Raw genomic sequence first — 13,545 nt, 5'->3', positions numbered from 1 at the left:
TTGAATAGTGCCATGGATTTTTTTACACCCACCTGAAGTGGCAGATGGGCCTTGGTTTAGCATCACTGGAAAAAAACAGCACTCCTGACAACACAGTATCCCCCTCAATACAGCCGAGTTGACATTCTTTAGTGCTGAAGTGGGACTTAAACCCACAACATGACTGAGAGGCCAGAATTCAACCGACTGAATCCTAGCCAGGATCCTTGCTGCTGATTACTTCCCAATGAGCCCTTGCTTGAAAGTGCATAGACAGTGATCTGGTGTCAATGGAATTAGAATCAGCTCTGATGGCCACTATGTGAAAATAGTCTGGAGAGTGTTGAGTATTTAGGCAAGTCAATGGTACAATATCATAGGTTATCATGTGAAAGAACACAGCTTCTCTCCCTCTGATGATATTACATGTAATCCAACAGAAATTGGGAGCATGGGAACTCCACTGGTGGAAGGTGAGCTTGCACTGGGCTCCCAGTCTCAGCCACAGTGCAGTATTGGTATGTCAGAAACAGTCCAGTATGGGGGTGTCGCGGACAGTTCAGTATGGGGGTGTCGCAGACAGTCCAGTATGGAGGTATTGTGCACAGTCCAATACGGGAGTGTCAGTGACAGGCCAGTATGGGAATGTTGGGAACAGTCCGGTGTGCGGGTGTTAGGAACAGAGCATTATGGGTGTGTCAGGAACAGACCAGTATGGGGCTGTCGGGAACAGTCCAATGTGGGGGTATTGGGGACAGTCCAGTATGGGAGTGTTGGGAACAGTCCAGTATGGGAGTGTCAGTGACAGTCCAGTCTGGGAGTGTCAGTGACAGTCCAGTATGGGGGTGTCGGGAACAGTCCAGTCTGGGGGTGTCGGGAACAGTCCAGTATGGAGGTGTTGGGAACAGTCCAGTATGGTGGTGTCGGGAACTGTCCAATATGGGGGTGTCGCGGACAGACCAGTATGGGGATGTTGGGGACAGTCCAGTATGGGGGTGTTAGGAACAGTCCAGTATGGGGGTGTCAGGAACAGTCCAGTATGGGTGTGTTGGGAACAGTCCTGTAGGGGGGTGTTGGGAACAGTCCAGTATGGGAGTGTTGGGAACAATCCAGCATGGGGGTGTTGGGAACAGTCCAGTGTGGGGGTGTTGGGAACAGCCCAGTGTGGGGGTGTTTGGAACAGTCCAGTGTGGGGGTGTTGGGAACAGCCCAGTGTGGGGCTGTTGGGGACAGTCCAGTATGGGGGTGTTGGGAACAGCCCAGTGTGGGGCTGTTGGGGACAGTCCAGTATGGGGGTGTTGGGAACAGTCCAGGATGGGGGTGTTGGGAACAGTCCAGGATGGGGGTGTTGGGTAAAGTCCAGTATGGGGGTGTTGGGTAAAGTCCAGTATGGGGGTGTTGGGGCCAGTCCAGTTTGGGGGTGTTGGGGACAGTCCAGTATGGGGGTATCAATCACAGCCCAGTATGGGGGTGTCAGTGACAGTCCAGTTTGGGGGTGTTGGAGACAGTCCAGTATGGGGGTGTTGGGAACAGTCCAGTATGCGGGTGTTGGGGGCAGTCCAGTATGGGGGTGTTGGGGGGAGTCCAGTCTGGGGATGTTGGGGACAGTCCAGTATGGGGTTGTTGCGGACAGTCCAGTATGGGGGTGTAGGGAACAGTCCAGTATGGGGGTGTTGGGATAGTCTAGTATGGGGGTTTTGGGGACAGTCCAGTATGGGGGTGTTGGCGACTGTCCATTATGGGGGTTTTGGGGACAGTCCAGTGTGGGGGTGTTGGGAACAGTCCAGTATGGGGGTGTTGGCGACTGTCCAGTATGGGGGTTTTGGGGACAGTCCAGTATAGGGGTGTTGGGGACAGTCCAGTATGGGGATGTTGGGGACACTGCAGTATGGGGATGTTGGGGACAGTCCATTATGGGGGCGTTGGCGACTGTCCAGTATGGGGGCGTTGGGACAGTCTAGTATGGGGGTGTTGGGTAAAGTTCAGCATGGGGGTGTTGGGGACAGTCCAGTATGGGGATGCTGGGGACAGTCCAGTATGGGGGCATCAATCACAGGCCAGTATGGGGGTGTCGGGGACAGTCCAGTATGGGGGTGCTGGGGACAGTCCAGTATGGGGGTGTTGGGGAAAGTCCAGTATGGGGGTGTTGGTTACAGTCCAGTATGGGGATGTTGGGAACAGTCCAGTTTGAGGGTGTTGGGAACAGTCCAGTATGGGGGTGTTGGCGACTGTCCAGTATGGGAGTGTTGGGAACAGTCCAGTATGGGGGTGTTGGCGACTGTCCAGTATGGGGGTGTTGGGGACAGTCCAGTATGGGGGTGTTGGGGCCAGTCCAGTATGGGGGTGTTGGGGACAGTCCAGTATGGGGATGTTGGGGACAGTCCATTATGGGGGTGTTGGCGACTGTCCAGTATGAGGGTGTAGGGACAGTCTAGTATGGGGGTGTTGGGTAAAGTCCAGTATGGGGGTGTTGGGGAAAGTCAAGTATGGGGGTGTTCGGAACAGCCCAGTATGGGGTATCAATGACAGCCCAGTATGGGGGTGTTGGGGACAGTCCAGTATCGGGGTGTTGGGGAAAGTCCAGTATGGGGGTGTTGGGGACAGTCCAGTATGGGGGTGTTGGGGACAGTCCAGTATGGGGGTATCAATCACAGCCCAGTATGGGGGTGTCAGTGACAGTCCAGTTTGGGGGTGTTGGGGACATTCCAGTATGGGGGTGTTGGGAACAGTCCAGGATGGGGGTGTTGGGGACAGTGCAGTATGGGGGTGTTGGGGAAAGTCCGTGAAGGAAATGTTGGAGACAGTCCATTCTGGGGTATCAATCACAGTCCAGTATGGGGGTGTCAGTGACAGTCCAGTTTGGGGGTGTTGGAAACAGTCCAGTGTGGGTGTGTTGGGAACAGTGCCGTGTGGGGGTGTTGGGGACAGTCCAGTATGGGGGTATTGGGGACAGTCCAGTATGGGGTATCAATCACAGGCCAGTATGGGGGTGTTGGTGACAGTCCAGTTTGGGGGTGTTGGAAACAGTCCAGTATGAGGGTGTTGGTGACTGTGCAGTATGGGGGTGTCGGGGACAGTCCAGTATGGGGGTATTGGGGACAGTCCAGTATGGGGTATCAATCACAGGCCAGTATGCGGGTGTTGGGGACAGTCCAGTATGGGGATGTTGGGGACAGTCCAGTGTGGGGGTGTTGGGAACAGTCCAGTATGAGGGTGTTGGTGACTGTGCAGTATGGGGGTGTCGGGGACAGTCCAGTATGGGGATGTTGGGTAAAGTCCAGTATGGGGGTATTGGGGACAGTCCAGTATGAGGTATCAATCACAGGCCAGTATGGGGGTGTCGGGGACAGTCCAGTTTGGGGATGTTGGGGACAGTCCAGTGTGGGGGTGTTGGGAACAGTCCAGTATGAGGGTGTTGGCGACTGTGCAGTATGGGGGTGTCAGTGACAGTCCAGTTTGGGGGGTTGGGGACAGTCCAGTATGGGGGTGTTGGGCCCAGTCCAGTACGGGGGTGTTGGGAACAGTCCAGTATGGGGGTGTTGGGGACAGTCCAGTTTGGGGGTGTTGGGGACAGTCCAGTATGTGGGTATCAATCACAGCCCAGTATGGGGGTGTCAGTGACAGTCCAGTTTGGGGGTGTTGGGGACTGTCCAGTATGGGTGTGTTGGGAACAATCCAGTTTGGGGGTGTTGGGAACAGTCCAGTATAAGGGTGTTGGGAACAGTCCAGTGTGGGGGTGTTGGGAACAGTCCCGTATGGGGATGTTGGGTAAAGTACAGTATGGAGGTACTGGGGACAGTCCAGTTTGGGGAAGCTGGGGACAGTCCAGTATGGGGTATCAATCACAGGCCAGTATGGGGGTGTCGGGGACAGTCCAGTATGAGGGTGTTGGCGACTGTGCAGTATGGGGTTGTTGCGGACAGTCCAGTTTGGGGGTGTAGGGGACAGTCCAGTATGGGGATGTTGGGTACAGTCCATTATGGGGTATCAATCACAGTCCAGTTTGGGGGTGTTGGGTAAAGTCCAGTATGGGGGTGTTGGTGCCAGTCCAGTTTGGGGGTGTTGGGGACAGTCCAGTATGGGGGTGTTGGGAACAGTCCAGTATGGGGGTGTTGATGCCAGTCTAGTATGGGGGTGTTGGGTAAAGTACAGCATGGGGTTTTGGGAACTGTCCGTTATGGGGATGGTGGAGACAGTCCAGTATGTGGGGATCAATCACAGTCCAGTTTGTGGGTGTTGTGTAAAGTCCAGTATGGGGGTGTTGGGTAAAGTCCACTATGGGGGTGTTGGGGCCAGTCCAGTTTGGGGGTGTTGGGAACAGTCCAGTATGGGGGTGTTGGCGACTGTCCAGCATGGGGGTGTTGGGAACAGTCCAGTATGGGGGTGTTGGGGAAAGTCCAGTATGGGGGTGTTCGGAACAGTCCAGTATGGGGTATCAATGACAGCCCAGTATGGGGGTGTTGGGAACAGTCCAGTATAGGGGTATCAATGACAGCCCAGTATGGGGGTGTCTGTGACAGTCCAGTATAGGGGTGTTGGGGACAGCCCAGTATGGGGGTGTTGGGAACAGTCCGGTATGGGGTATCAATGACAGCCCAGTATGGGGGTGTTGGGAACAATCCAGTATGGGGGTGTTGGGGACAGTCCAGTTTGGGGGTGTTGGGGACAGTCCAGTATGGGGGTGTTGGGAACAGTCCAGTATGGGGGTGTTGGGGAAAGTCCAGTGTGGGGGTGTTCGGAGCAGTCCACTATGGGGTATCAATGACAGCCCAGTATGGGGGTGTTGGGAACAGTCCAGTATGGGGTATCAATGACAGCCCAGTATGGGGGTGTTGGGAACAGTCCAGTATGGGGTATCAATGACTGCCCAGTATGGGGGTGTTGGGAACAGTCCACTATGGGGTATCAATGACAGCCCAGTATGGGGGTGTTGGGAACAGTCCAGTATGGGGGTGTCAGTGAAAGTGCAGCATGGGGATGTCAGTGACAGTCCAGTATGGGGGTATCAATGACAGTCCAGTATGGGGGTGTTGGGAACAGTCCAGTATGGGGTATCAATGACTGCCCAGTATGGGGGTGTTGGGAACAGTCCAGTATGGGGTATCATTGACAGCCCAGTATGGGGGTGTTGGGAACAGTCCAGTATGGGGGTGTCAGTGAAAGTGCAGCATGGGGATGTCAGTGACAGTCCAGTATGGGGGTATCAATGACAGTCCAGTATGGGGGTGTCAGTGGTAGCCCAGTATGGGGGTATCGGGGCAGTCCATTATGAGGATATTGGGGACAGTTCAGTGTGGGGGTATCGATGTCAGTTCAGTATGGGGGTATGAGTAACAAGTCAGTATGGGGGTATACGGGACAGTTTAGTATGGGGGTATCGGTGATAGTTCAGTATGGGGGTGTCAGTGGCAGTAAAGTATGGGGTGTTGGGGACAGTGCAGTATGGCGATGTCAGAGACAGTGTACAATGAGGGTGTTGGGGACTGTGCAGTATGGGGGTGTCGGAAGATTGCAGTATGGCGATGTCAGGGAGATTGCAGTATGGGGATGTCAGAGAGAATGCAGTATGGGTATGCCAGGGAGATTGCAGTATGGGGATGTCAGAGAGAATGCAGTATGGGTATGTCAGGGAGATTGCAGTATGGGGATGTCAGAGTGAATGCAGTATGGGTATGCCAGGGAGATTGCAGTATGGGGATGTCAGAGTGAATGCAGTATGGGTATGTCAGGGAGATTGCAGTATGGGGATGTCAGAGAGAATGCAGCATGGGTATGTCAGGGAGATTGCAGTATGGGGATGTCAGAGTGAATGCAGTATGGGTATGTCAGGGAGATTGCAGTATGGGGATGTCAGAGTGAATGCAGTATGGGTATGCCAGGGAGATTGCAGTATGGGGATGTCAGAGTGAATGCAGTATGGGTATGTCAGGGAGATTGCAGTATGGGGATGTCAGAGAGAATGCAGCATGGGTATGTCAGGGAGATTGCAGTATGGGGATGTCAGAGTGAATGCAGTATGGGTATGTCAGGGAGATTGCAGTATGGGGATGTCAGAGTGAATGCAGTATGGGTATGCCAGGGAGATTGCAGTATGGGGATGTCAGAGTGAATGCAGTATGGGTATGTCAGGGAGATTGCAGTATGGGGATGTCAGAGAGAATGCAGTATGGGTATGTCAGGGAGATTGCAGTATGGGGATGTCAGAGTGAATGCAGTATGGGTATGTCAGGGAGATTGCAGTATGGGGATGTCAGAGAGAATGCAGTATGGGGATGTCAGAGAGAATGCAGTATGGGTATGTCAGGGAGATTGCAGTATGGGGATGTCAGAGAGAATGCAGTATGGGTATGTCAGGGAGATTGCAGTATGGGGATGTCAGAGTGAATGCAGTATGGGTATGTCAGGGAGATTGCAGTATGGGGATGTCAGAGTGAATGCAGTATGGGTATGTCAGGGAGATTGCAGTATGGGGATGTCAGAGTGAATGCAGTATGGGTATGCCAGGGAGATTGCAGTATGGGGATGTCAGAGTGAATGCAGTATGGGTATGTCAGGGAGATTGCAGTATGGGGATGTCAGAGTGAATGCAGTATGTTTATGTCAGGGAGATTGCAGTATGGCGATGTCAGAGTGAATGCAGTATGGGTATGCCAGGGAGATTGCAGTATGGGGATGTCAGAGTGAATGCAGTATGTTTATGCCAGGGAGATTGCAGTATGGGGATGTCAGAGAGAATGCAGTATGGGTATGTCAGGGAGATTGCAGTATGGGGATGTCAGAGTGAATGCAGTATGGTTATGCCAGGGAGATTGCAGTATGGGGATGTCAGAGAGAATGCAGTATGGGTATGTCAGGGAGATTGCAGTATGGGGATGTCAGAGTGAATGCAGTATGGTTATGCCAGGGAGATTGCAGTATGGGATGTCAGAGAATTGCAGTATGGGAATGTTGGGGACAGAGCAGTCTGAGGGATTCAGCAACAAATCAGTATAGGGGTATCGGGGACGGGGCAGTATGGGGGCATCAGGAAAAGTGCAATATGGGGGTGTCAGTGACAGTGCTGTATGGAGGTGTTGCAGACAGTGAGGTATGAAGGTTATCAGTGACAGTCCAGTATGGGAAAATTAGTGACAGTAGAGTATGAGGGTGTCGGGGACTGTCCAGTATGGGGGAGTTGGGAACAGTCCAGTTTGGGGGGTGTTGGGGACAGTCCAATATGGGGGTGTTGGCGACTGTTCAGTATGGGGGTGTTGGGGAGAGTCCTGTATGGGGGTGTTGGGGACAGTCCAGTATGGGGGTGTTGGGGACAGTCCATTATGAGGGTTTGGGGTCAGTCCAGTATGGGGGTGTTGGGGACAGTCCATTATGAGGGTTTGGGGTCAGTCCAGTATGGGGGTGTTGGGGACAGTCCATTATGAGGGTTTGGGGACAGTCCAGTATGGGGGTGTTGGGGACAGTCCAATACGAGGGTTTGGGGTCAGTCCAGTATGGGGGTGTCGACAGTCCAGTATGGGGGTGTCGGGGACAGTCCAGTATGGGGGTGTTGGGGACAGTCCAGTATGGGGGTATCAATCACAGCCCAGTATGGGGGTGTCGGGGACAGTCCAGTATGGGGGTGTTGGGGACAGTCCATTATGAGGGTTTGGGGTCAGTCCAGTATGGGGGTGTTGGGGACAGTCCATTATGAGGGTTTGGGGTCAGTCCAGTATGGGGGTGTTGGGGACAGTCCATAATGAGGGTTTGGGGACAGTCCAGTATGTGGGTGTTGGGGACAGTCCAATACGAGGGTTTGGGGTCAGTCCAGTATGGGGGTGTCGGGGACAGTCCAGTATGGGGGTGTTGGGGACAGTCCAGTATGGGGGTGTTGGGGACAGTCCAGTATGGGGGTATCAATCACAGGCCAGTATGGGGGTGTCGGGGCAGTCCAGTATGGGGGTGTCGGGGACAGTCCAGTATGGGGGTGTTGGGGACAGTCCAATACGAGGGTTTGGGGTCAGTCCAGTATGGGGGTGTTGGGGACAGTCCAGTTTGGGGGTATCAATCACAGTCCAGTATGGGGGTGTCGGGGCAGTCCAGTATGGGGGTGTCGGGGACAGTCCAGTATGGGGGTGTTGGGGACAGTCCAGTACGAGGGTTTGGGGTCAGTCCAGTACGGGGGTGTTGGGAACAGTCCAATACGAGGGTTTGGGATCAGTCCAGTATGGGGGTGTTGGGGACAGTCCAATACGAGGGTTTGGGGTCAGTCCAGTATGGGGGTGTCGGGGACAGTCCAGTATGGGGGTATTGGGGACAGTCCAGTATGGGGGTGTTGGGGACAGTCCAATACGAGGGTTTGGGGTCAGTCCAGTATGGGGGTGTCGGGGACAGTCCAGTATGGGGCTATTGGGGACAGTCCAGTATGGGGGTATCAATCACAGGCCAGTATGGGGGTGTCGGGGCAGTCCAGTATGGGGGGTGTCGGGGACAGTCCAGTATGGGGGTGTTGGGGACAGTCCAATACGAGGGTTTGGGGTCAGTCCAGTATGGGGGTGTTGAGGGCAGTCCATTATGAGGGTTTGGGGTCAGTCCAGTATGGGGGTGTTGGGGACAGTCCATTATGAGGGTTTGGGGACAGTCCAATATGTGGGTGTTGTGGACAGTCCAGTATGGGGGTGTGGGGGACAGTCCTGTATGGGGGTGTCGGGGACAGTCCAGTATGGGGGTGTTGGGGACTGTCCAGTATGGGGGTATCAATCACAGGCTAGTATGGGGGTGTCGGGGACAGTCCAGTATGGGGGTGTCGGGGAAAGTCCAGTATGGGGGTGTTGGGGACAGTCCAGTATGGGGGTATCAATCACAGGCCAGTATGGGGGTGTCGGGGACAGTCCAGTATGGGGGTGTCGGGGACAGTCCAGCATGGGGGTGTTGGGGACAGTCCAGTATGGGGGTGTTGGGGACAGTCCAGTATGGGGGTATCAATGACAGCCCAGTATGGGGGTGTTGGGGACAGTCCAGTATGGGGGTATCAATGACAGTCCAGTATGGGGGTGTTGGGGACAGTCCAGTATGGGGGTATCAATGACAGTCCAGTATGGGGGTATCAATCACAGGCCAGTATGGGGGTGTCAGGGACAGTCCAGTATGGGGGTGTCGGGGACAGTCCAGTATGGGGGTGTTGGGGACAGTCCAGTATGGGGGTGTCGGGGACAGTCCAGTATGGGGGTATCAATCACAGGCCAGTATGGGGGTGTCGGGGACAGTCCAGTATGGGGGTGTCGGGGACAGTCCAGTATGGGGGTGTTGGGGACAGTCCAGTTTGGGGGTATCAATGACAGCCCAGTATGGGGGTGTTGGGGACAGTCCAGCATGGGGATGTCAGTGACATTGCAGTATGGGGGTGTCAGTGACAGTCCAATGCAGCCCAATGTATTCATTAAGCATCTTTGCGTTTTCCTTGCCAATATTTTTTCACGCCCTTTTTGATTTCTTCATTTCTTTTATATTTTCACCCTTGCACCTTTTATATTCATGTAGGATTTCTGCACGTCAGAACTCTCAGTATTTGACATAAGCTTCCCTTTTTTGCTTTATCCTACCCTGGCATCCTGGTCTAGATTTGTGAGTCCCACCCTTTTTCTTTGTATTTATTTTGAACTATTACTATCTCCTCCTTGAATGCCACTTACAGCTCTGACACTGATTGGCCTTTCCCCAGTTTCAAACTTTTACTTCTGGTCTACCTTTATCCTCTTCCATAATTACTCTAAATCTAACTAAATTATGATCACTACTACAAATGTGCCCAGCTTCATTCCCTAAAGCTAAGTCCAGAGCCGCCCCTTCTCTTGTTGGGCTTGCTACGTTCTGGCTAAAAAAGTTCTCCTGAATGCAATTTAAGAATTTTGTGCCTTTTACACTGATTTTATCCCAGTTATTATTAGAGTAGTTGAAATTCCTGACTATTATGCACTATTGTTTCTGCTCTTCTCAGCAATTTGTTTACATATTTGTTTTCCATCTCCCTCTGACTGTTCGGGGATCTGTTGCATACTCCAGGTAGTGTGACTGCCCCTTTTTTGTTCCTCAGTTCAATCTATGTGGCCTCATTTGATGCTTCTTCTACCACGTCATCCCTTCTCACAGCTGTGATGGTTTCTTTAACCAATATTGTGAACCACCACTCTTTTTCCTTCCCCTGTCCATTCTGTCTGAAAATCCTGTAACCAGAAATGTTGAGCTGCCATTCCTGTCCTTCTTTCAGCCATGTTTCAGTAATCGCTATGTCCTCAGCTCATCTGCCTTGTTCACTAGACTCCTTGCATTGAAGTATACCACTAATCACTGAAGAACTCAATTTTTGTCTATTTTCTAGCTTTTGTTTCCTCTTCCTTCTGTACTCACTAATTCCTTCCATTTCCAGCTTTGCTTCTCTCCATTCTGAATTTGGCTCTGGTTCCCACCCTCCTGCCAAGCTAGTTTAAACCCTCCCAAAGTGTTCAAAATTATGAGGGGTTTTGCTAGAGTAAATAAGGAGAAATTATTTCCACGAGCAGGAGGATTGATAACAAGGGCACAAAATCAATACAATCTGCAACAAAAAAAAGAGGGGAGATGAGGTTTTCTTTTACACAGTGAGTTGTGGTCTAGAATGTGTTGCCTGAAACAGCAGTGGTAGCCAATTCAGCAGTAATTTTAAAAAGTAATGTGGATATATACTTAAAAAGGAAACATCTTCAGGGATATAGAGAAAGATCAGAAGAATGAGACTAATTGGATAGCACTTTCAAAGGGCCTGCATAAGCATAATTGGCCGAATGGCCTCCTCCTGTGCTCTATAATTCCAAAGATGGTATAAAAGTGACCTTGCTCATCTCCCTCTCGCTGGCACTACTAAATTTTCCCTCAGTGATGGGGAGAGCATCGAATCTTGTTGTGTGAAGAGGCTCAATGCTAATCATTCTGTAAAGTTTTTTTGTTTGTACATTGCCAGATATGAAAATGTTTTCTAATTGTTTTTGCCTTTTCTTCCTAGCTCTTATTGAAAGTGTCTACCTTACGAACACTGTGTAATCGACACACTGAGAAGCTGTCTTCATTTAAAGCAATACACCCGGACATTGTGCGGGTCCATTTCCCTCCGTTGTACAAGGAACTGTTCAGTTCCGAGTTTGAGCAGATGATGCCAACAGATGGTTAAACATTGTCACCAGAGAACATTGGAACCCTGGAAGTACCTGCATTAAATAATTGAAGATACTTTAAGTCTTTCTGTTGCTGCACTGCAGTGACTGTGCACAGCCCAGGGGATTAAAGAGGCGACACATTTCTTGGGTGGGGAGTTTAGGGATGGGGCGGTGGGGGGGGTGGGGTGCGGGGGTGGTGCGGAGCGGTACAATTAGTTAGTTTCGTAGTGAAAGTTGAACTTGTTTTTCTCATGCATTTAGTTTGTGTAGAGCACAGCGTACAGTGACATTATAATGCTGAGAAGCTAATTTAGAGCAAATCTTTTTACAGGGTATATAGAGTAAATACAGTGAATATAACATTTATTATCAGTATATCATTTTAACCTTGATGTGCTGTGAGACGATATATGAATCTGCAATTTAAGCACCTTCTTTCCCAATTTGTAAATGAAATGTTATATTTATTAGTTCTGTTAATAGGATGTGCACAAGAAATACAAGTTTAACGGTTGAGTGTATGGAGGGGAGGTTCGGAGTTATAGATGCTGCTGTTTACGTTGATATTTGTGTATTGTAGGAATGCCCACATATTTAGTTTAATTTACAAATTCACCCAATTTCCATAGTCTGCGTGGCTGATTAATGTGTCATTGATTCAGATTAAGAATAATACGGTGAAAGATAATGGAATCAAATGATTTATAAAATACAAAGCCTTGTCTGGACCACTTTAGAGAAAGTTCTATTTTTATAACCCTGGTATGAATATTAGGAAGCACTTAAAATATTCCTGCAATAAAAGAGATGTGATTTGTGTAAGACAACATTTTTTGTAAGGCAAGTCAACAATTAGAAAGAAGTGTTATTTTCTAAAAGCTTGGTATTATTTTCTTGTGAGAATATGTCTGATCCGGTCTGGTGAAACCTTTTCAATTAATGTGCCACAGTGTTAAGTGTGTTTCTGGTAACAAGAGAAACAAATCTTTTTAACCTTGAAATGGAGGTTTCCTTGTGAAACAACATTCCAAAAAAGTGCAAAAATGTAGAAATATCTAAAGTAACTGTTTGTTTGTATGTGTGTGTGTGAATTGTGAGTCTGTGTCACTGTTGCTTTTTGCACATTTACTTCATTCCTCGGTAGTGCAATATGTACAAAGGGCACTTGCTGGTGTACATTTAACCCCTCAGGGAAGAAAAACATGTTTGTACAGTCCCTTATTCTGCTAAGGGCTGTTGAATAGATCATTTGTGTGTCTGTGTGAGGCAGTCAGTCTGGCTCTGATTTTGGAGTCAATCTGGATCTTGGAGTCAGGCTGGATCCTGAATTCATTCTGGTCCTAGAGTCAGTCTGGTTCCTAGAGTCAGTCTGGATCTTGGAGTCAGGCCGCTGTTTATTTGAAATGCTCCAAGAAGAATCAGTTGTTGATTGTGAGACGCGCCTGGCGATTGCTGTTACTGTGAAAGACAATCCAGAATTCTGATGAAATTATAAGAATCCTAGGAAGAAAATCCTGGAGGTCAGACAGAGGGTTTGAAATTTTAGCTCAGGGATAATTTAGATTACAATGAAGGTGTGGAATGGTCGGTATTTCTTGGAACAGTAAACACAGCAATGACATTCAGGCCTGAAGAATTTGCAAACTGACTTTACAATAATATTGCTTATAGTTACTCTTTAAGGTGATTAGACAGTGTTTAAAAATTGCTAGAGCTATACACAGACAGTTGAGATTTTGCTTTTCACTGTGGGAGAGCTGTTCATGGAGACTTCTATGGAATACTGGTAGACTCCTGGATTTATCATCACAACATTCTCTTTTAGCCATTTCTACTATGCTGTGGCCTGCACTGATGCATGTTAAAGGAGAGCACATATAGGCCCCTATCTTCCTCACATTCACCAGCACAGTGCCAGTTCAAACAGCATGTTGGTATTTTCTACCTCCCCACGCCCAGGAAACCAAGGCCACTGTTGGAAGGGGCATTTCCAAATAGGGATGCAATACAGATCCCTAGATCCAATCTGCCAGTTTGACCATCAGAAAGGAGGGGAGGGAAGGAGCAGCGAGCTGCTATTGGAGCAGCTGTTTGCATCCTGGACCCATATGCTTCCCATTTCTAGGACAGAAGAGCCAGATCCCTGAAAGAAAAGTAATACATTGACAAGTAAACAACAGCCCTCAGGAGAGGAATCCAGTTACCACCTTCAGGTCTGTGACCTTTCATCAGAATTTCTGATGAAAGATCAGCAATCTGAAACTTGAACTCTGTTTCTCTCTCTACCGCTCCACCGATACTACCAGACCAGCTAAGAATTTCCAGCATTTTTGGTTTTTATTCCTTATTTAATTTATTTACAATGTTATTGATCCTCTCCTCACAAAACAGAGCTTCCCCAAAT

General features: G+C 49.9%; 1 protein-coding gene across 2 annotated transcripts in view; it reads left to right on the top strand.

Annotated features, from left to right (window-relative positions):
• LOC137350578 (nuclear receptor ROR-alpha A) overlaps positions 1-11,290 on the top strand; it is a 1,041,882-nt gene extending 1,030,592 nt beyond the window's left edge. For both annotated transcript variants that reach the window (XM_068015239.1, XM_068015240.1), the window contains one exon: positions 10,991-11,290. In XM_068015239.1, coding sequence (XP_067871340.1) covers positions 10,991-11,155 — 165 coding nt within the window. In that variant the 3' untranslated portion in view covers positions 11,156-11,290. The remainder of the gene's footprint in view (positions 1-10,990) is intronic.
• The last annotated feature ends 2,255 nt before the right edge of the window (positions 11,291-13,545 follow it).

The sequence above is a fragment of the Heterodontus francisci genome, chromosome 35 (genome assembly GCF_036365525.1).
Source record: "Heterodontus francisci isolate sHetFra1 chromosome 35, sHetFra1.hap1, whole genome shotgun sequence".
NCBI lineage: Eukaryota > Metazoa > Chordata > Chondrichthyes > Heterodontiformes > Heterodontidae > Heterodontus > Heterodontus francisci.
Note: the sequence above shows the minus strand (reverse complement) of the source record. Positions and strands in the feature narration are given on the sequence as shown.